This window comes from Plectrocnemia conspersa, unplaced genomic scaffold (assembly GCF_051122295.1).
Source record: "Plectrocnemia conspersa isolate PC_06_02 unplaced genomic scaffold, ASM5112229v1 ptg000004l, whole genome shotgun sequence".
NCBI lineage: Eukaryota > Metazoa > Arthropoda > Insecta > Trichoptera > Polycentropodidae > Plectrocnemia > Plectrocnemia conspersa.
The window spans coordinates 11,222,108-11,246,316 of NW_028277168.1; the positions used below are offsets into that span (position 1 = coordinate 11,222,108).

The 24,209-nt window shown below is 28.5% G+C and overlaps 2 protein-coding genes across 8 annotated transcripts in view; both read left to right on the top strand.

Moving 5' to 3' along the window:
* Positions 1 to 24,209, top strand: part of LOC148235891 (uncharacterized) — a 30,044-nt gene continuing 5,835 nt past the window's right edge. Inside the window, exons 1-20 of the mRNA XM_088184838.1 lie at positions 1 to 56; positions 3,878 to 4,011; positions 4,082 to 4,261; positions 4,322 to 4,460; positions 4,518 to 4,738; positions 4,810 to 4,959; positions 5,224 to 5,356; positions 5,433 to 5,557; positions 5,625 to 5,744; positions 5,810 to 5,956; positions 7,658 to 7,700; positions 10,400 to 10,533; positions 10,600 to 10,779; positions 11,000 to 11,138; positions 11,196 to 11,416; positions 11,489 to 11,638; positions 11,802 to 11,934; positions 12,005 to 12,129; positions 12,200 to 12,319; positions 12,387 to 12,525. Of these exons, the coding sequence (XP_088040964.1) occupies positions 41 to 56; positions 3,878 to 4,011; positions 4,082 to 4,261; positions 4,322 to 4,460; positions 4,518 to 4,738; positions 4,810 to 4,959; positions 5,224 to 5,356; positions 5,433 to 5,557; positions 5,625 to 5,744; positions 5,810 to 5,956; positions 7,658 to 7,700; positions 10,400 to 10,533; positions 10,600 to 10,779; positions 11,000 to 11,138; positions 11,196 to 11,416; positions 11,489 to 11,638; positions 11,802 to 11,934; positions 12,005 to 12,129; positions 12,200 to 12,319; positions 12,387 to 12,525 (2,749 nt within the window). The 5' untranslated portion in view covers positions 1 to 40. The remainder of the gene's footprint in view (positions 57 to 3,877; positions 4,012 to 4,081; positions 4,262 to 4,321; positions 4,461 to 4,517; positions 4,739 to 4,809; positions 4,960 to 5,223; positions 5,357 to 5,432; positions 5,558 to 5,624; positions 5,745 to 5,809; positions 5,957 to 7,657; positions 7,701 to 10,399; positions 10,534 to 10,599; positions 10,780 to 10,999; positions 11,139 to 11,195; positions 11,417 to 11,488; positions 11,639 to 11,801; positions 11,935 to 12,004; positions 12,130 to 12,199; positions 12,320 to 12,386; positions 12,526 to 24,209) is intronic.
* On the top strand, positions 17,354 to 23,604 carry LOC148235892 (sialin-like). 7 transcript variants are annotated; one of them, XM_088184308.1, is made up of 14 exons: positions 17,354 to 17,716; positions 19,880 to 19,934; positions 20,038 to 20,138; positions 20,371 to 20,448; positions 21,558 to 21,691; positions 21,760 to 21,939; positions 22,000 to 22,138; positions 22,198 to 22,418; positions 22,488 to 22,637; positions 22,715 to 22,847; positions 22,911 to 23,035; positions 23,106 to 23,225; positions 23,291 to 23,426; positions 23,490 to 23,604. In XM_088184308.1, exons 4-14 carry the CDS (start codon positions 20,433 to 20,435, stop codon positions 23,537 to 23,539), a joined length of 1,404 nt encoding a protein of 467 aa, XP_088040434.1. In that variant the 5' UTR covers positions 17,354 to 17,716; positions 19,880 to 19,934; positions 20,038 to 20,138; positions 20,371 to 20,432; the 3' UTR covers positions 23,540 to 23,604. The 7 variants fall into 7 exon arrangements, with proteins under 7 accessions (XP_088040434.1, XP_088040432.1, XP_088040431.1 ...); XM_088184306.1 differs by having other exon boundaries at positions 17,435 to 17,716; positions 19,880 to 19,966; XM_088184305.1 differs by having other exon boundaries at positions 17,435 to 17,716; positions 19,880 to 19,962.

Genomic DNA, 24,209 nt, shown 5'->3' on the forward strand with positions numbered 1-24,209 from the left:
TTCGTTATTAAAGGTGTGCGTACACTGTTCTTCAATCATAATGGAAGAAAACAATGGTAATTTAATTAAATTTTGTGTAGAAAATCAATTGATCTATATAATTAAGTTTATTATATGAATATATTTACTTTTATACAATTGTTGGTATTTAAATTGCTGAAAATGACAGATTTGTATTCAATACAAGCTATTATCAAAATATATATTATATATAGATTAGTACTCATCATATTATCGGGATAAGATTGGTAAATTTTGTTTTTTTATTCTGTTCAGTCAAAATCTGGATGTTTCCATAAAGTAACAATATGTATATACTGAACATCAAAAACGACGGGTTGTTATTATACAATGGAGGCTTAAAATATTTTTTAATTTAGAATTTCTTACATCATGTTTGCATTTAATTATATTTATTTTAAAATAATATAGTGTGAAAACCAGAGAAACATATAGTGTGGTATTTGAGAATCATTTTTCAAACCGTTTTAATTAAAAGTGTTATATTATTAGACAACCAAGCTAGAGAAGCATGATCAAAGATATGGCGCACTAGGTGATTATACACCCCTTGAGCTCTTAAATTGATGCATGTATCGCAAAACAAATCCTAAACTCTTATTGGCTTTATTGCATATATTTTATATATGCTGATGGAATCTGTAGTCTGCTTGAAAAAGGACACCCAAATCAGTGGTTTTCTTGTCCTAGAATAGGTCATTGAATGATATTTTTTATGCTAATCTATTAACGGGTGACCACATACATATATTTTCAACAGTAAATTTAAGTTTTCTACAATCCATAATGAAATATATTTTAAGGAATATTTAATGGTCATCGACGAAAAGATAATAATAAGCGAAAGAAACAGTAACAGATCTGAGATTAGAACCTTAATGAATTCCTGATGTGGCAATGTACAGAGACGACATGTGTAGTCATATTGATTATATTGACCATCATCATATCATCATCTGAAAAATATCATTAAAAATTAATTATTTTGTAGTAAACCCGAAACTTATCTACTTTTTTAGAATTAAAAATAGCAAACTTATCAAAATCATTTACTCAACTGCCTATATTGAGATTTTTCGTTACAAAATTAGAAAAACAAATGATCAAAAAATATAGTAGCAACTGCTGACGCTACATCTATTTAAAGTAATTAGTCCAATAGCCAGATCCGTTGAGATAGTCAATGTCAAGTTTGAACAAGTTGTGACTTATCTGCCGGCTTCTAGAGCCGGAAGAGATAGGTCGTGTTTACCATGTCTGTCGTGCATCATGGATTTCGAACAACGCGCTAACATTAAGTTGCAAAAAAAATCAGTGTATAGCAATAATGTGGTGACTGAAGACTGTTTACAAGTGGAATTAGCGATTTAAAAGTGGAAATGAGTCGGTTGAAGACGAGCAACGGTCGGGACGTCCTTCGACCTAAAAAACAGACAAAAACATCCAAAAAGTTTCATAAATGGTTCGTTCAAACAGGCAATTGACTATTCGAGAGCTTACCGAAGAACTGAACATCTTGTATGGGTCCATGCAAATGAGGCGAGTGAGTGTGAAATTTGTTCCCAGACTTTTGACTGACGAACAGAAGGCAAATCGGGTCTGTTTGTACGGAATTGAAGGATTGTCTTGATGCAGATCCTGACTTCATGGTCAAAATTAAAACTGGAGATGAAAATTGGGTGTATGGCTGAGACGAAAATATAGGGTTCCTAATTTATTTTCTTCAATGTAATATTTTTTTAAAGAATGGCCAAATGCAAGGTATTTGATTTGTGTAAAATAAGTATGTTTTTATAACGGAATACCTTCAGATAATATAAGAAATAGCACACGTTAGAATAATTCGATTAAGTAAAATCTTCATTTGTTCTGTTCAAATACTCGCACTTCCTACTACATTCCGGCTACAAATACAATTAAAACACCTGAACACATCATTGACAAACCAAAAAAATTCTATTCATACTACCTTATCACAAATGATTTATTAACGTCGCGAGCATCTGGTAATTACGTATATTATAGTTATACTTCGAATACAAACAATCGTACGTAGTTAATTACATAAACGCATGACAGCTGTCAAAGAAAGGTGCGTACTTGAATTTTTAATTTTGGCCTTAGCAACCGATTAAGCAGGCATTAATTTAAATGTTTCATAATAATTACTCAAATATTTTTTATTTAAATATAATAAAAGTAAGATTTTTTTAATAATTATTTGTTGATTATTAAAATTTATTTATATTGTAATCGATTTAAGAGAAGGGGGAGGGGAGCAACTATATTACGATATTGTATTGTGTCGAGAATGATATGCAAAGCGCAGCAAGGGACATATTTATTTTTTACCTTCAAAACCAATTTTAAAACTTGAAAACTTTAGTACGATAAAGAAATTTGTGTGCACTAGCTTTGAATAACTATGTTTGTTAATATCTTCTAATACATCAACATGACAATAGTACTCACACATCAACACATATTAAAAATAAAATAAAAATTATCCCGATGTTGAAAATATGCGTGTGCATACTTATTTAGTGCTGTGAGAAATGTGAGTGATTTTTGTGTGAGTTGCCGTTACTGTTCCTTAATTGTGTTTCTTGTAGAGTAGAATTTTTTCTGGTCTAGTCTCATTTCAGTAGTCCACGTTACTATCGAACTACAGAGCGTCCACATTCCACAATATTATGTTATGCATGACATATTAAGTTTGGCACTGCAAACGTTATGGTTGGTCTAATCATTGATTTGTATAACAGGACCTTGCTCTTGAGATATTACTGCGCCTACCCAATTTCAAGCAATGCACTTTCTTCCTCATAAGGTCTTTCTTCTGAACTGTTTGGCGCGTGGCTTCCATTTCAACTTTCTGGAAGCATTGCAGCACTCTTTGGTTCTGGAACTGGAAGTAACGTGAACCAAAGAGTGCTGCAATGCCAATGCTTTATTTTTCTTGTTTGCAAATCATCTTCTTTACAAAAATGAGACGTATCTGTCTGTAGTTATCCTTTTAGTACCACTTGACTTCAGTCTTGGAATTACAATTACTTATGCCACCTTTCATTTTTGTTAAAAAATCTTTAGGCACTTTTCGACTACATCTGAAATTCGATGCGATCTTCTGTTGTCAGGATGCGTGATAGAGTCATAGCAAGTCTGTATAGCATAAATTGGTGCAAAACCAGTCTTAATATATTCATTGCAATCTCGTCCCACGTTCTGAGCACAAAATTACTACAAGGACTTTATCCTCGCCTATGTAATTTATTAGTAATTAGTTTACATTGTGATGTGTAAATACAGCAGATTCCTAATTGGGATTAATTATTTTATAATATTTGTTAATTCTTTGATGTTGTATAAAATAATGTAGGAGGCCCATTTATTTAGTTTATTATGGCCAAAACTTGGCGGCGCTCTGGTAACAATGGTGTAACGAACACTTCTCTTGTCTCACACGCTGTTGCGAGCCTCGCGCACCGTTCATTATATATAAATGACATGTAACTTCAGCAAATCGTCAATAAAAACACTACTGCAGCGGTTTAATCTGTGTCTAATTGCCAGCTGTCACCTCCCGTCACCAAAATAATTTATATTTCAAGCTTGTTTACATTTCGACGATTTGTTCTCTGATTTGGATTGGTAGCATTTTACGATGTATCGATCTTATTTTCTCCAGCACAGATCTATTGCTTTCATCTTGCAGTCTAGATATGATAAAGATTTCGCTCCAGATAATAGTCCCGACATCAGGTGTCGAAACCTATGCAAAATAAACGAGAAGATGTATGAAACGCTCAATTAAAAATTAAATACTCTTGCAAATTTTAATTAAATATGCTTTTAGGATGGAAATTTGGAAAAAGGCACGTACAAGTGTTATTGTACACAGTTGCTATGTATTCTGTGATGTGTATAGGAGTGTGCAACAATATAGCCATATTGTCTATGACAGATCAAAACAATACAAATAACAATACGGTATTAATAAGCTCAATTTGGTATTTTATATAGAAATAATCATAATATTTTCTTATTACAACATATACAGATATTCGATTGGGACAAACAAACTATTGGATATATAGCTTCGTCTCAATATTGGGGAGATATGATAGCACAAATATTTGCAGGTCCTTTATTGCATAAATATGGTGGAAAACCATTTGTGACCATCAGTTTGGGGGGCACAGCAATTAATCAATTATTAATACCATACTTTGCTAAATTGGTATGATTTTAAAATTTTATAAAATTAAATTATGTTTAATTTTATTAAATATATTTTTAGGCCGATTGGAAAGGGATGTGCTTTGGTGGACTTTTGAATGGAATTTTCGTCGGTGTTTATTTTCCTGCTTTTCATACACTGTTGGGTAAATGGGCACCAGTTGGTGAAAGGACAAGAATGGGAATGTTTTCATACACAGGTTAAATATTAAATTTTATAAGTTTATGATTAGAAAAATAATATAATTGTTTTATAGGTTTGAATTTGGCATATATTATATCATTTCCATTATCAGCATATATATCTTCATATTCGTTTGGATATAAGGGTATATATTATTTTTATGGCTGTCAAAATTTACTTTGCTGTATACTATGGATATTTTTGGGAGCAAACAGTCCTTCTGTACATAAAAGTATATCAAAAACAGAGAAAGATTTGATCTTGTCGTCTTTGGAGCAGACAGAAAACGAAACAGTATTTCTCTGATATTATTATATTAATATTATAAAACAATTTTGTTTTGTGTAATATTTATTTATTATTAGCCACAAGATACACCATGGAAGGCAATTTTTACATCGAAGCCATATTGGGCATTAATAATAGTACAAGCTGGCGCACTGTGGAGCTTTTTTGTGATATCGTATGAATTGCCGTCATACTTTAAAAATTGTGTAGGAACAGAATTGCAAGAGGTATGATTTGTAGACTATATGCCTGTTTTTGTAAGGTGATCAGACGTCCTTTGAAATTTGTTTTGTTTAGTTTACTTTGATATTTTCAAAATCTGGTCACCTTAGTTTTTGTAAAATTTATATTCTGTAAATACTATTAATTTATTTATTATATTGATAATAAATTGTATTTTTTTTGTATATTAATTTAGATGGTAAATAGAATATTATATGTAACACACATATTTTTAATATTTATTTCTAAATTAATTTGTTCATTTGTAGAGTGGACTCTTTTCTTCATTTGGATATATATTGGCAATTATAGCTGTACTCATTGGAAGTTTGTCGTTCGATTACTTGTTAGAAAATAAAATGTTTAATATTACTCAATTGAGAAAGATCTACAATACGATAGGTAAATAATTATACTTTCAGTACTTAAGCATTTACTTGTAGATGTGAATGTAAATTAATAATACATCTATTTTAAGGAGCTTGGTGTCCAGCAATTTTGCTTGTGATTGTATCGTACATTCCAATAGAATATGTAACAACTATTATTTCACTAACAACTTTAATTGTTGGATTAGATTCCCTCGGTGGTTGCGGATACATAGCAAGTGATAATTTTATATTATTTATTATTATACATGTATTTAATATAATCTATTAAATAATTTTAGATGAACTACGTGGATTTATCCCCACGTTATTGTGGTATTCTATATAGTATTTCCATGGTATTTTCCGATCTTGTCTGCTTATTGGCACCAATTTACGATGGATACGTATTAGATGATATTGTAAATATTCATATAGTACAAGTAGTTAACATTTTCATGTTTTACAATAATATTTATGGTTTAAGACGGACATCAACAACTGGAGAAAAGTGTTATTAATGGCTAGTGCAACATATTTCTTTGGCAATTTAATATTTTTGATTTTCGGAACAGCCGTAAAACAGACTTGGGATAATGGTGCAAAAGATCAACAAATTGAAGGTGAAGAAAAAGTAACTATATTTTCAAGTATAATAAAACTAAATTAAATAAATGTTTCAGATGATGTGGAAATAAACGTTACTTCTGGAAAATACTAATTAGGAAAAGTCATATAACGAGAATGGCAATAAATTACCTATTCTTGTACTATATTATATGAACGGGATTTTTCCAAGTTTGCATAGGGTAAGAATATTGCTTAAGTAAAGATTTTTCGAGAGCAATTAAACGTAACTTGATGAATTTGTAATTTTAATATTTATGTTACGTATCCTATTATTTTTTAATAAAAAGTAAAATTTAAAATACATATAGAGTACTTTGTATTTCTCGAAGAATAAAAAATAACATAATTCAAGTGATTTAAATTAACAATCAAGATAACCAACGGCAAAGTATTTTTTTTATTTGTATGTTGTTGTATTTTATTTTATTTGAAATGTGATTTAGACATGTGTGCAAAATTGACAGGATATAATTAATAAATTTGCATGTTTGATTTATGAAAATGTCATATGCGTATAACATGTGTGCAGTTAAAAGTTAAAGTTGATCAAACATTATAAATGATTATAAAACTTCTATTTTTAAAGTGACTCATATAACGTATTACACTTTCAAGACAGCTGAGTGCTCGGCATAGTAGGTAATCAGTAATCAATAACATATGTAAATTAGTATATTTAGCATAATAATTTAGAAACATTGTTAAAATTTAGATCAAAAAACACAGTCAGACATAAAAAATGTTTTCGAAACGAATTACATACTCAAAGTGACTTTATAATAAAAATTTAGAGTGTTTGGACTATATTTCATTGAAATATAATATAATATATATGTGAATATGAATATAAACAAAATTAATTGATATATTCATTCTTGAACGTTCAAATACTAATGTCTGTCCTTTACAATAACCAAAAACATGCATATTATGTGTACAAATATCAACAACAATACACGCATTGTGTTTTGATAGGTTTAATCGAGCAACTGGTTTTTGATTTCACAATACATTTCCACGTGCTTATAACCTTACTGACAAAATATTTATAATTAATATATTAAAAGTAGTATAAAACACAGTAGTATGCAAATTATTCTCCTATAATATATACATACTTGCAATGTATATTATTTCATTATTAATATTCTGGTAAAACATGACAAGCGTTAGCCCAATGCGTTACTACGGGGCAAACATAATTAACAACTACTAAGTAAATGGTTAGAAACGATACTAAAGACAAAGTCTGTAAATCAGTGATATCTATTTTATTAATTATAAACTAATATTATACCTTAAATTTATTGATATCATTATGCACAAGCTAGCTTGATTTTATATTTTTTATTAAGAAAAAATCAATGAAAATTCAATGACTTCAACTGTGAAATTAAGAAAATTCAGGAAAATGTTATTGGCGATGATCGACCAAAATTATAGTTATATAATAATCAGTAATTCCGATATATATACTTTTTTTATTAAGATAAATTAATTGTAGGAACATATTTCTTTTGAATATGAAAGAGAATAAGTCAGACTTCTTAGGGTAATTATATTATATATAAAATATAATATGATCTATATACATAATATGTTTCACACGCTGTTGTTTTATCTTATCTTGTAATGTTTGATAGCTGAAATATAGTTTGATTATATTGTTCAGAATCATTAAAGAGGAAGAAGTTAATAATTAAAGGTGTGCGTGTACTGTTCTTCAAACGTAATGGAAGAACATACTGGTAAATTTACTAAATTTTATGCGGCGAATGAATTTAATCTATATAATTATAATATATATATATACAAATATATATGTATGTACGTATGTATGAATGTGTGTGTATATAAATATATATATTTGTTTAAGTTTTTCACGGATTTATTCAACAAGTTACTTAGCTTTTTGAGATGTGATGCCTATTCTTACTCGCATCTTGTTTGCCGACATTTTGACCATCGATATTGGGGGGTCATCATTTTGATTTTATCTCAGCCGCAGCCTTTAACTGAACCGTCTTTGACTCGATCTTGTGTTTTATTATTTTTTTGATTGTTTGTTACTAAGGGAACAACAAGTGCATTCATTTTCAAATTGGTTCGTTTAAATGAATTTATATTTGTAGGAATGTTGTTGAAATTTAATTTAGCTTAGTTTAAAACCGGTAATCAAGTATCCGAAATTGTTTTCGCATCGTCTTTTTTATTTAATGTTATTTTTTTTAATTTCGATTTCAATTGCTTCTCTATAATTTTTTACAATTGAGTTATTAATTTTGCCTAAAGTTTTAGTTGTATCAATGTTTATATGAAGAGTTTAGGTGAAGCATGGTATCCGACTTATTTTCCAATCTAAAAACAAAATTTGTTCGATGCTTCCCAGTGGAAAAGATCTAATAAAAATGAATTGCAGGGAGTGTATTAAATCTTGTGTGCAGTTTGCGATAAAGTCTATATAGGACAATCAAATCGCACAACGAGAAAAAGATCACAAATTTGCAGTCAAAAAGTTTAACAGTAACTCTGCTCTGGCCGACCATTGTTTTAATGAAGACCACAATATCGACTTCAATAGCACAAGGACTGTTGCTAATACCAAAAAATCTGTTTGTTCGCACAGATCACAAGGCAGTGGAAATTGAAATCCACAAAAATATTACATCGAACATACGAGAAGATAGCATAATTATCTCGAAGTTTTGGTTTCCGATATTGGAATCGATAAGAGTGGCAAAATCATATAAAATTGTCACCGACTTAATCACCACATAATTAAACAAACACATTAACGCAGACACAAATTGTCAATTAATAAAGGTCATTAATCCTGAACTGCAAGTGCGACAATGGGAACCTTTTAACATTGACCTATAAAAAGCAATTTAAGTTACCATAGTAGATATAACCAGCAGTATCAATACAAATCTTCGTTTATGTATAATATATGACATAGATAAAAATAAGCAGTAATGGAAGTCTTCAATGGTCTTGTATCATCTGCCAAAAGTCTAGTTCTTATCGTCAATGAGAATTTATTAAATTTATTCTGGTTTAATCTCAATGGGAACAGTAATTTGCTAAAATAAAAATAAACGAGTATACATGTCAATAGCTTCATATATCACACAACCTTGGCACAAGCACTATGTCAGCAATGAGATAAAACGTGTCAAAAAATAAATGTTACTTCAGTTTGATACTAAGTCATAGCACATAAACACTGTATAAAACACTGATCAGACCTATGGTGACATATGTTTCAGTAAGCCGAACACTTACTAAGTTTGATGAGAATTTGTTTAATACATTTAAGGAAAGAGTGTCACAATGGTTTGATAGACATCGCCCACCCCCAATACAATATTGGATAGCAAACTTGACAGTTGACTGATAACTCACACTTTGGTGGAAATATGACATAGTTCCCTATGTCATATTCCCGTACAGATACTAGCACAGCTGAAATTTGACGCAGGACAGAAAGAGGTGAAAAGAAATCTTTCAAGTCGTCACTTATTATATATAATTATTGAATGTGTACCTATAATCGCACCGGAACGTCGTCCGGTACTTTTTTCCATGACTGGAACAATTTGTTGGTAAATTTGATAAGAGCAAAAAAAATTCTTGCAAAAAAGAAACAGATTTTATAACGATTTGTTAAATGTTTCTTCGTTCGAGAAAATCAAATAAATTTATACAGATCTTCTAATAAATGGTTCACATAAACTGAAATCTCATTGATTATCTTAAAGAGGAGTAGCGCTCTGGTATTTTTTTTAGAGCTACACTACTGGTAAATACACTTATACTTCAATTTGCATGGTTAAGAAAAAAAATGTTTTTTTGAATATTCCAAATCAAATATATCAAAAGTAATACGATCACGAATTATCGCGCATAGTTAATTATACAAGCGCACTACAGCTGTCAAAGTGTGTGCGCATGAATTTTTAATTTTGGCCTTAGCAACCGATTAAGCAGCCATTCACTTAAATATTCCATAATAATTAATTACTCGAGTACATTTTTATTTAAACTATTAAAAATAATATATATTTATTGATACAATTTTTTTTTGCTAATTATTTATATTCGCTCAGAAGCGATTTAAAAAGTGACAAAGATTATAGCTCAACCTCTACTATAATTTTTATTTATTTTATAATTTCTATTGCCGACGTATAAACCTCCATTTTTAATATCAATCATCTTTCGCCAAATTTTGATATTATCTCTACTGATGCAGATTTCTTGTATAATGCGATTCAAAGTTGCAGTCCAGAAGATATAATACAGATTTCGCCCCATATAATGACCTCAAAATCTGATATCAAAACGTCGAAAAGAGAGATAAGAACACGCAATATATAACGCTAAATAAAAAAATAAAAGTTCTTCTAAAATTAAATTAATAAATTTTAATAAAACATGCTTTTAGTACGGAGACTCGGAAAAAGACACGTACAAGTGTTATTGTACACAGTTGCCATGTATTCTGTGGTATGTATTGGAGTGTGCAATAATATAGCCATATTATCTATGACGGATCAAATCGATGCATATAACAATACGGTATTAATTAAACTATTAAAGTAATTTACATAAATAAAACATTTATTTTTATAAAATCATGTATAGATATTCGATTGGGACAAGCAAATTATTGGATATATAGCTTCTTCTCAATATTGGGGTGATATCATAGCGCAAATATTTGCAGGTCCTATATTGCACAAATACGGCGGAAAACCATTCGTGACTATCAGTTTGGGAGGCACGGCACTAAATCAATTATTAATACCATATTTAGCTAAACTGGTATGAATTTAAAATCCTATATAATATAATTACAGTAGACCCCCCAATAACACGGTAAATTGGGAATGTGGTATTTGGGGCCTGTTACTTTATGTGTAAACGATCCAAAGGGAGAATATTTTCTAGTCCCCCATCTACACGCACCCAAATACCATGTCCCCAATTTACCGTGTTATTGGGGGGTCTACTGTATATTTACTTTCATCAAATATAATTTCAGGCCGATTGGAAAGGTATGTGTTTTGGTGGACTTTTAAATGGAATTTTCATGGGTGTCTATTTTCCTGCTTTTCAAACACTATTGGGTAAATGGGCACCAGTTGGCGAAAGGACAAGAATGGGAATGTTTTCATATACAGGTTCGATACAAAATTTTAAAAATGTGTGATTAAAATATTAATAAAATTGTGTTATAGGTTTCAATTTGGCATACATCATAACATTACCATTATCGGCGTACATATCATCATTTTATTTTGGATATAAAGGTATATATTATTTTTATGGCTGTCAAAATTTACTTTGCTGTATACTGTGGATATTTTTGGGAGCAAATAGTCCTTCTGTACATAAAAGTATATCAAAAACAGAGAGAGATTTTATATTGTCGTCTTTGGAGCAGACAGAAAATGAATCAGTATTTATCTAATAATATAATGTTAATATTATAACCCAATTTTGTTTTGTATAAGTATATATTTATTAATAGCCACAAAATACACCTTGGAAGGCAATTTTTACATCGAAGCCATATTGCGCATTAATAATAGTGCAAATTAGCGCAGTATGGAGTTATTTTGTAATATCGTACGAAATACCGTCCTACTTTAAAAATTGTGTAGGAACAGATTTGCAAAAGGTAAGATTAGTAAATCCCTTGTCTGTTTTCATTAAATTCATATTGTCACTACCATAAATTAATATATTACATTTATTTAAAGAAATTACATTTAATTTACTTCATATACTAGTTGATAAGATATAGTGCATTTATTAATTTAATTTGATTTATTAAAACTTAGAGCGGACTCTTTTCTTCATTTGGTTATATATTAGCAATTCTAGCTATACATATTGGAAGTTGGTCGTTTGATTACTTGTTGAAAAATAAAATGCTTAATATGACTCAATTGAGAAAGATCTTTAATACAATAGGTAAATAAATATAGTTTTATTACTTAATTAATTTAATTGTAAATAAATAATAATACATAATATTTTTAAGGAAGTTGGTGTCCAGCCATTTTGCTAGCGATTGTTTCGTACACTCCAATAGAATATGTAACAACTATTATTTTACTAGCAACTTTAATTGTTGGATTAGATTCTATAAGTGGATGCGGATATATAGCGAGTTATTAATATTTTATTATTATTTTTAATATACTTGTATTTAATAAAATGCATATAATAATTTCAGATGAACTTCGTGGACTTATCTCCACGTTATAGCGGAATTTTATTTAGTATATCTATGGTAATATCTGATCTTGTCTGCTTATTGGCGCCAATTTATGATGGATATGTATTAGATGACATTGTGAGTATTGATATCGTATAAATAGTTTACATTTATATGTTTTAAAATAATATATTGATGGTTTTAGACAGATATTGTTAAATGGAGAAAAGTGTTTTTAATGGCTTGTGCAACATATTTATTCGGCAATTTAATATTTATGCTTTTCGGAACAGCTGAAAAACAGCACTGGGATAATGGCGCAAAAGATCCAGCACAAATCAAAGGTGAATACAAAATTAAATATATTTCAAGTATCATACATATCAATGCAATAACTGTTTCAGATGATGTGGAAATAAAAGATGCGCCTGAAAGATTTTAATTAAGAATAAGCAATATATTATTGCCCATAAATAATCCATTTTTGTACTATATTATATAAACAGATTTGCAAAAAGTTAAATGATTGTTGAAATAAAGGTTTTTTGTGAACTATTAGTTACGATATTGTGTTATTTTTGTACATTTTTAAATAATTTTATTTTATTATTATTTAATTTTACTTAATTACTTAGATTTTGCAAGCACATTACTATTATAAACTACTTTATAATGTAAATAGTATTAATTATAACAGGAAACTATGTTGACGTTTAAAGACAATGATCTTTATAAAGTTTGAAATTATTTTTTTAAATTATTCAAACTATTGTTTTTAAATATTAATACGAAATCACGTGATCAGTGAAATCTCTTTGTAACGAATACCGAAATAACGAAATTCCCAGTAAAAAGAATGTTTAATTTGTTCCCGAAAAACTTTCATACAAGACGTTTTCATTGTAACGAAAACTGATCTCAGTATAACGAAATATTTTGATCTGAATTTAAGATGACATAATATTTATAGGAATTAAGTTCATCCTTGACTTGGCGTGTGCCGTATGTGTTTACAAGTGACATTCAAGGTGTTTCGTCGACACTTTTTTTATAAAACAATTTTTTAACAAATTTTATTGTGTTCATTACAGTATTCTTAAAAATTGACAAAAAACGATATGTCAATATTATAAGAGGTTATTTTGCTGCTGTAGTAATATGATAATTAAAAATAAAAAAAAAATATATCATCTTCCTTACATTCAATATACAGAATTTTCAGTATAACGAAATGTTTTCTTCGGTCCTGTGAGCTGTGAGTGTAATAAATTTAATAAAATACAGAACCATTTAGCCAGTCGGGCGAAGCTGAGCTCTGATTTCGAAAGTATATTTTATAAAATAATACATTTTTTGATATTCAATTGTTAAATATTTATTGTGAAAATTGCTTTTTATGCTATTATGTTGTTGTTGTTGCATAGCAATGCCACCAAAATAACAATATATTGGTCGTCGCACTATCAATTGCATTGGATCGAACATTGCAAGATTTACGTAGAAACGAACAGCTAGGTGGTGCGCTAATATTATTAGCAGGTAATTTTCGTCAGACTTTACCTGTCATATCACGATCAACACCAGTTGATAAACTGAATGCGAGTTTAAAAGGATCAAATTTGTGGAGACATGGTAATAAATTTACATTGACGACAATCATGCACGTTCAATTGAAAAACGATACTTCTGCAGAACGATTTTCAAAACAGTTACTGGATATTAGAAATGGTAAATTACAATTTATGAATCAACAGGCTACATTAAATTACCAACCGCTTTCTTTATAGTATCATACACTCAGAAGAAGAACTGATTCAATGCGTATTTCAAGATATCAAACAACATTACAAAAGTCATCAATGGTTAAGTGAACGTGCAATATTAGCTGCAAAAATGTAGATGTAAGTGTTATTAAAATCATCATTCAACATGTTTTATCAGGTTAATTATATTTTTATAAATTAGTAGATAATGCTATGAATCCAGAATTCTCGAATTCACTTGATGTAGTTGGATTGTTATCACAAATCATATAATTGAATATCAGTGTTCTTGTCATTCTTCTTAGAAAGATTGATCCACACTGACTTTTTAATGGTACCAGATTGTCAGTCAATAAATTGGTAAAAAAATTCATCAAAGCAACAATTTTCACTGGCAAATTCAAAGAAAAATATGTGCTATTACCACGCATACTAATGCCTCCAACAGATATGCTATTCCTATTTAAATGATGGCAGTGTCCGGTTTTCATTTCGGAAAAATAACTTATTTTAAGTTTTCGGTTTATAAATTTTCAATAATAATGTTTTTATTTGTATTAAAAATTAACTTTCTACCGTAATTTAGAACATTTAATTCCTTTTTTGCGATACATGCGCGTAAGAATATTCATTGTCTCGCTTGTTCTTGTTGAAGCGGCAATGTTCATTTCAAGGTTTTTCGTCTGTGTTAATCCGGCTATAAACATAAATATTTCGGCTCATAAAAGAAATAAAAAAATAATATATATGTAATATCACAGTAGCTGTCAACTCCTACGTATGATTGTGTTAGTACAGCTTCCGTGTATTTTGAATAAAAAGTGGAAGCTGTGACGTTCACTGCACTAGACGATGGTGCTTGTTCATTTGTGATTAAATTGCATTTTGTTTTTTATAATCCTTAAAGTTGAACTTTAATTCTTAGGCAAAGCTTCAATCTAGCTTAAAGTTTTACATTTAGACTACATTTAGTTGTTTTACAGACCAAAGAAATTTGGAATATCCAATTGCGATCATACCAGATATTTCGTCAAAACAAAACATCTTTCGTATCGTAGTCTGTCTTTGTGGATAGCCTCGTATACAATATACTCTATTATTTTTGTGCTATATAGACATGTACATATTTAGACAAGTTGTAAATAGCTATAAAATACAAACACGTTTCAGACACGCTGTAAAAACAGCGTGTTTGTATTAATTATAATTTGTCATAGCATATTATATACAATATGTATATTTAATTTAGTGTCATTATTAACGTATATTAATTTATTACATACGTGCGTTATTAGTAATCGCGTGTTTATTTTTTTTATAAAATATGTTATTGATATTAGAAATTACTATTATTTTTATACCAGTTTTGAATTTATGTACAGTTTTTGCAATAGTATATATACGTGTTTTCCTCGTAGCTGTGTATGCGTTGTCTCTAATTAGCTTCTCAAAATAAATGAAAAGCAGTTGTTTTTTCAGTCTTTTTGGTTGGTACTCAAAGTACCTCGGCATGGTGTTAGTTCGGCTGAACTATCGCGTGTTTCAAATCGGAAGCGAAATAGTAAAAAAGTCAAGTTCTGCCTTGTGGAAATTCCTAATAAAAAATGGTGATGGAAGTGAATTCCGAAAGGAAGTGTCGCATGTTATTTTCGCGCTTATATACTCTTATTGACATAGGAGAAGTGCTTTAAATCTATTCTATTCTTAATCCTCTAACTGATTAGACGATTTGGGGTAGAAATAGACTTTTGTAGAAACTAGAAATGTTGTGGTCTGCTAATTTTCTTATGAAATTTTAAAACACTGTCAATGAACACTTTCTTGGGTACTTGCTAGCCACATTTGTCAGTACATTATATTGTATCCTTTTTAATTTGTATAGATAGCAACTATATTTTGCTTAGGTCAATTTAAAAGGTTCTTATGCAAGTGGCCCTAATTCGTATAAAGTTGACGCTACGAATAAAATTGTTCTTTTCGCAAATTTTAGGAAAAAAAACAATGAAACTAATTGCTCTATCTACTTGTGATTTTATTAAAAATGCACTCTGTAAACGGACATCCATTTAACAAAGTTGTAAATGATACAGTCAGTGACAATATAAAAGAAAGCGGTGTATAATTCGATGGAGTGTGCAGCAGAATAATAGTAGCAGTAACACGTGAAAAAATACTAATAATTGCACGAAATAATGACTCAAAATATACCACGCTCGTTTGCATTGACTCCTAATGAATATTAATGATTAATAGCTCTAAAAGTTGTTATTCAATCGCTTCTAGTGCTCTTATTAAAATTTACGTTAAGTAATTTTTTTACAATATTTTTATTATTAGGCCACATTTTGTAATGCTCGTGTTTAGAAAATAATGCGTTTAGCATAATTTATTGAACTACGTCAGCGCGCTTTTTAAAATCGTACGCAATTGCGTTTCAGATATCCGTTATAAAATCTAGATGCTTATTTTAAGTGCGTTTATTGTTTTTTTTTTATATACCGACTTATTATCAAATATACAAGGGCAAACTTTTATATTGTCAAGGCAGAATTGCAATTGAAGTTTACTTTTAAACGTATTTTAGCGGACGAATAATGAAGGAAGGAAATTAAACATAGATTGTGCCGCTGTAATCGTTTACAGTAATTAGTTACATGTTATATTTATGATGAATGATCGGCGCACGAGGCGCCGCCGGTCGTTGTCTCCCTGTCAAGGTCCGCCAGTGAACGTGTTGTCTGTCCTAAGTCACGCGTTAGGTTAGTGTTGGCATATTGAATAAAAAAGCCTCCCCACAATACAATATAAACATACTTTATTAAAATGTTCTCACGAATGTAAAATTCATTGAGGCAATTTGTCTTTGAAATTTAAAACAACATTTTTATGTACGCAATCATTAACGTAATATACCCTGTAAACTAGCACACATATTTCTCAACTTTCGCAGAAATTCAAAACCAGATTTATGCGAAGAAATTGCTGTAATAAAAAAGATATATAGCTTCTATAGACGTAAATAAGTTACTTGGCACAAATAATATTACATATATATGAAAATAACTTAATTAGATTTAATATTGATTTGTCATTTTAGTTATCTTAATGTAAACACAATTAACAAATATAGCTTAAAGTAATTATATAAAAATTAAAGAAGCACTAAACTTAAAAAAAATGTAATAATATTTGGACTTTTATTTTGATATGTTTGTTTTAGAATAATTTTAATGTAATATGCTTTGGTAAAAATATTTATAATTTACTACAAAATAAAAAGTTTTAATTATATGTATTTCAAAACGGGGTTTTTTATTTAGATTTCACTTATATCATATTATAATTTGTGTAAAAAACGTTGTTTACAATTTTAACGACCTATTTGATAACCGATATAAAATTATTCGACGAAACGTCATGTTTTTTTTTGTAACAACATTAGTTTATTTTTAATGCTGCTACAATAGATAAAATTAAACTCAATTAAAAGTTGATATGAAGCTACGATTCACAATAATTACAAAGTACTAAGCCGCTGGTGTACAAAAGCAATATGCACCTGATTCACAGTTCAAGTTGTGATTTGGTCATCGATGGCAAGCGTGTGATTATCTCCAGTCGTTGAATAATATTCAGCTGTGTGTGTTGAAATACTGGGCAACCCAGGTTTCGTTTGATTTTATAAAAAAGTTGTATTTTGGATAAAAAAATTCGCGAATATCTATTGTGGGTCATAGACTTTGAAGACACCGTCTCACATACATCTTACTAGGTAATAAACTTTCAATATAACCTAAAATACTCAGAACACCTGTATGTATGTATGTACATAATGCTTTATATACTTATCGATACAAAATAACAATGTTTATTAACATGTCTGGTATGCTTCATTATGAGTACATATGTTGGAAGAAGACCATCACAAGACAAAATGAATATACTTGCAGAAGAAAAAAATTAAATTTTCTTTACGATCTAGTCACAAAATAGTATATAGTGAAACTGAAAATATTACATTTTAATGAGTAACAGTAAGATAATATATTTTTCATTGAACTGTTGCAAAACATAAATGGCAACTGATGCTCAATTTATCTTTCTCATTGTGAGAAAGATATTTTTCTTTGATATGCTTAAGGCAGCTCAATTTTACTATTTTCAGACTAAAATGTTTCAGTAATTTAAAAGTAAAAAAGTGACGTTTCTACGACAATTGTGTAAACTGACTTAACTAAATCTATTCAACTAAGACTTATACAAAAAAATATTAACCATTTGCTGGTGTCTCATATAAAAAATGCAATTAATATGTTTTTGAGTTGTGATGGTCTTCTTCCAAAAGCGACGTTAAATTATCTACATTTAAGTTTTTAGACAGCTACTTCGATTATTATGTTTATTATATAGATACATTCGATTGCTCTGGTAATTCATAATGTGAATAAGTATTTCTTAATTTTTTTAATTTTTGGGATGTCAGAGATATCTAAATTAGTGATTATTTAGTTACTTAGATTACGTTATTACTAATCGCACGTGTATTTTTTCGTAATATGGCAAATTTAGTTGGTAATATACCAACCTTTATTTGCAACAATTGTTACAACCGTAAAATTTACATGATCATATTTTATTAACCGTAATAAAACACAATGTTTGTAACTAAAAATATATATATATAAGTGTAATAAAAACATGCATAAAAAAATATCAGTATTGTCCCTAAATGACATGTACCCAATATGCTTAGATCTTATAAAAACACAAATAATATTTATTCCTACTCTCGTAGAAAAAGTATATTAAAAAAACACTTCATTGTTATTCTTTTCCTTGTGAGCTTATTTTAAAACTATTATATATTGACTGAATAATAATAAAAGTAATTATTTTGATCGAATTTATAGAACTTTTGCTAATTTGTTTATTATTTTAGTTTAATTTTAATGGCTACCACTCTTGCTAATTGTTATGCATTATACGTAATCGCACGTATTATACACTTTAAAACAATAGAGCTACTTAAATATTGTATTTAAATATTGCCACCCAAAGGAAACGATACCGACGATAACGACATAACGAGTTTGCTAAGGCGGTTACACGGTTAAGTCCAAATACATTTTTGCCAGTAGATATATATTTTTACTAGCGAAAATATAATTTAACTAATAGGCGCTAATATGCCGCTCTAAAATTTTTATGAAACTCAATTTGACAGCTGCGAAACGTCCATTTACTGTTCAAACCAAAACCTAATCTAATGAAAGTTCTTAAATTAAAAAAAGTTTTAGAACTTTCCTTAGGTCGTTTAGCCAAATCATCTCTTAGGGTAAATAAGTGAATGAATAAGTATATCACATCTCACATATTGCTCCATAGTTTGTCTGCATTTCGATGTTACACTATCTTTTAAAAATATAATCCTATCCTTACCGATATTACTATTGACTTAAAATATAAGAGGGCTGATCAAAATATATTCAAACCGAATTTTAGTCAATAAAAGAGCGCAAAAGCAATTATCACTTCTCAGAAGGCAAAAATTCACGTCAAAAGCAATAAAATCGAGCGTTCCCATTGCGACTTTTCATAACTTGAATATATTATAAGAGATTTTCTGTCAATCATTGCGTGTTTGTAATAAGTACTCTTCACATGTCATAAAAATGCTACTTGTAATTAAAGACAGTAAACACTTTTTAAACAATAAAATTTCGTTGTAAATTTTATTTACCCCTCATTAGCTACAATTGGTTAAAGTAAAACATTAAAAAGTAGGTGAACATTTTCCCTTTTGATAACAGAGATTTTGCTAGAAAAGTGAATACTCTGCTTAAGAGAAAACATTCAGATTTAAATAAGAGAAGTATTATATTGCAAGTGGGAAAATAATGCTTTTTTTCCTAAGTATTTCATTGTTGCATGACAGGTTAGAGCTCATTGCGTAACAAAAGGAGAAATACAATCAACACCTGCAAGTAGTGGTGAAAGATCAGACTTAAAGCATAGTCTGTAAGTCAGTGACATCTATTTTATTAATAATAAACAAAAAATACAGCGTACAATAAATAAGTGTTACTTTTGCAGCTGGGTACATAGTCTGCTGCGGGATTCGAACCTACGGCCTTTGGATTATTAGACCAGGTTTACGCTAATCCGACCTTACAGCGTTTGATGAACTACGAAAAGTATAATTTTTATGGTTCATTCAGCAATTTTTTTTTGTTCAAAAAATTTTAGACAAATTTTTTTCTTAAATACAGAAAATTCCATTTTTTATCTTACAAAAATTTAGATATTTTTTGCTCAAAAGTGTATTATTATTATTACAACATAATTAAGACAATTTAATGTCATTATTTATTGGCTTAAGATACTTTTGTATTATATGATAACATTATTTTTGGTTTACTTTTCTAGAATCATTGAAGGAAGGAAGAACATTTTAAAAGGGTGCAGCAGACTTTACTTTCACAAAAATAATGGAAGAAAAATATGGTAATGCACTAATTTTTGCGTAACAGATTAATTTAGTATATATTATTAATGTTTTTATGTGCTAAAAAATTATTATTAAAATATAGATATACATTTGATAAGATTATACGTTTTGATAATTAATTCATGGACTGTTAACAGTTAATCTTTTAATAAAGTACGCATTATTAATCTTTAATTTAAGAACACAAATAATTAAAATATATTAGGAATGTTTATTAACGATAGATTTACGGGTTTTTTAGTTGTAAAGACTATTTTACCAATTTCTGTTGTTTTGGAATATTTTCAGAATATTTTATGGAAACTGGAGTTAGATGATAATATTATTTAAAAGCCGTTTAATTTTTTTTTTATTATTATGAATAAAATATGTTATTTCTAGAAAAATATAATTAGTCAATTTATTTATACAATGTACTATAATATAAAATATGTAAAATTATGCATTGTTTTATCATTATTTCTACATATAATCTAGATGTACAGTTTTAGCTTTTTGGATGCTACGGTGCTTTTAATTTTTTTTTTTAATATATCCATCGGTTCTTCCTATACATATGTAATTATATTTAAATTCGTTAAAAACTGTTTCATGCCATTATCATACTAACGGGGTAACAAGTTTACAAATTAATTCACTTTTTCGAGCATCATGACGTCAACAGAGATCTTTGTTAGCATTTATTTTAATGACGAACAACGATATGTTGTTGTTTAGCAGTCAAAGAAGGTAAACTTTTTTTTATGTAGCTATATTTTATTTTAGATTTGGGTTTAATAATATTCATAATATAATAGTGTATAAAAATAAACTTTAGACATGATCCACAGATATTTGTCCTCTGGATTTAAGTCGTTAAGTTTATTTTCTTAAATTTGATGGTTATTTTAATTTTGTTTTATAATTTATTAAGTCGTTTTTTTTCACAATTTTGGCATAAATTTGCTACAGACGTATTGATTGTTTTTTGTATTTTTGTTTCGATCTGTAGGGGATCTATTGTATTTTATAAAAAAATATTTATTAGCATACTTGCCTTATATTATTATTCTAAGCACAAAGAGACACTATTGGTTATTTAAACCATATTAAAATTTGCTTTTAGGTTGGAAACTTGGAAAAAGACACATACAAGTGTTATTGTATGCAATTGCAATGTATTCTGTGATGTGCATTGGAGTGTGCAACAACATAGCCATATTGTCTATGACAGATAAAAACGATACAAATAACAATACGGTAGTAATGAGTTCAATTAGGTAATTTATATAAAAAATCATAATATTTTTTCATTACAACATATACAGATATTCGATTGGGACAAGCAGACTATTGGATACATAGCTTCGTCTCAATATTGGGGTGATATGATAGCGCAAATATTTGCAGGTCCTTTATTGCATAAAATCGGCGGAAAACCATTTGTGACCGTCAGTTTGGGAGGCACAGCTCTGAATCAATTATTAATACCATATTTAGCTAAACTGGTATGATTTTAAAACCATATGAAAATGAATTATATTTATTTTAATTTAAGATAATTTTAGGCAGATTGGAAGGGGATGTGTTTTGGTGGACTATTAAATGGAATTTTGATTGGTGTTTATTATCCAGCTTTATTCACATTGTTGGGTAAATGGGCGCCAGTAGACGAAAGGACAAGAATGGGAATGTTTTCATACATAGGTGATGTATATAAAAATGTATTACTTTGTGATAATATATTAACTAAAATTGTGTTATAGGTTTAAATTTGTCATACATTGTATCATTCCCATTGTCGGCATATATATCATCATCTTCGTATGGATGGAAGGGTATATATTATTTCTATGGTTGTCAAAATTTACTTTGCTGTTTACTGTGGATATTTTTGGGAGCTAATAGTCCTGCTGAGCATAAAAGTATTTCGAAAGCAGAAAGAAAACTGATACTTACGTCTTTGGAGCAGACTGAAGACGAAACAGTAATTATTTAATATTATTATTATAATGCAACTATTTACTTATTTCAATATTAATATAATTAAATATAGCTACAAAATATACCATGGAAAGAGGTACTTATATCAAAGCCATATTGGGCTTTATTAATAGTACAAGCTGGAGCATTATGGAGTTTTTTTGTAATATCATACGAAATGCCGTCATATTTTAAAAATGGCGTTGGAACAGATTTGCAAGAGGTATGATTACTAGTCTTTATAAGACAATCAATATATTTAATACTCATTTCAATTTAATATAATTCATTGCAATGTAGAGTGGACTCTTCTCTTCATTTGGATACATATTGGCAATTCTAACTGGAATCACTGGAAGTTTGTCGTTTGATTTCTTGTTGATAAAGAAATTTTTTAATATGAGTCAGTTGAGAATGATCTACAATACAATTGGTGAGTAATTATATTTTAAATATTTATTGATTAATATGTATTTAATATAATATATTTTTTAAGGAACTTGGGGCCCAGCAATTTGTCTTGTGATTGTCTCATACATTCCAATTGAATACGTAAAAACTATTATTTCATTAACGACTTTAATTGTAGGATTAGATTCTGTTAGTGGCTGTGGGTATATGGTGAGTAGTTTATTAATATGATATGTTTATTAAAAAAATAATAAAACATGTATATATTAAATAATTTTAGATGAACTTTGTGGATTTATCTCCACATTATTGTGGAATGCTATATAGTATATCTATAATATTTTCCGATATTGTTTGCTTATTAGCACCAATATTTGATGGCTATATATTAGATGATATTGTAAGTAATTTTCATTTTAAAAATATATATATACATATAATAAAAAAATATATTTATGACTTTAGACAGATATTGTGAAATGGAGAAAAGTATTATTAATGGCTAGTGCAACATATTTCTTTGGCAATTTAATATTTTTAATGTTTGGAACCGCCAAAAAACAGCCATGGGATAATGGCACAAAACATCTACAAATTGAAGGTGAAGGATAAAAACAATAAATGTAATAAAAAGTATCTTTTAGTAATAATGTATTTTTTCCAGACGATATAGAAATGAACGGTGCAGCGGAAAAAATGATAGCTAATTCATAAACATAATATGATTATGTCATATAAATATATTTTTAATAATATAATATATTATTTTATTACATATATGTTTACAATTTCTTTAGTTTTTCACATTACATGTCGGAAGAAAAAAAATCTAAGAAGATTTAATTTGTTACTTTTTTTTATATTTATAATTATTTATTACAACTAAAATATTATAATTTCATACTATTTTTGTTCATATATATTTTTTTACATTTTGTACATACACCTTATACAATCTTGGAGAATAAATTTGACATTTAAATTTATCTTAATTTTGTAAACACAAAAACTACTTCAAATTAAAATTATTACATTAAAATTAGAATACTATTTTTAATGTTTCATATTTCTAGTGCAGATAAGTACAATATTTTCTATATTTAATATTCTAGTATAAAAATCTAAAAATAACGTTTAAAAAATTTTTAATATAAAAATATTTATTTACTGAAACGAATGTTTTACAACACATATTCGCAGTCTAATAAATATATTTTTAAAATAGAAATACTCGTATTTATCTAAAAGAAATACTAATATTTTAGTAATAATAATTAAATCTATTTTCTGTGTTTTACGGAAGTATTACGGTAATTTTTCTTGCTAGAAAACTTAGTCTTATGTATTCTGTATGCCACCATAATTTTTTTTAATTGCTATAAGT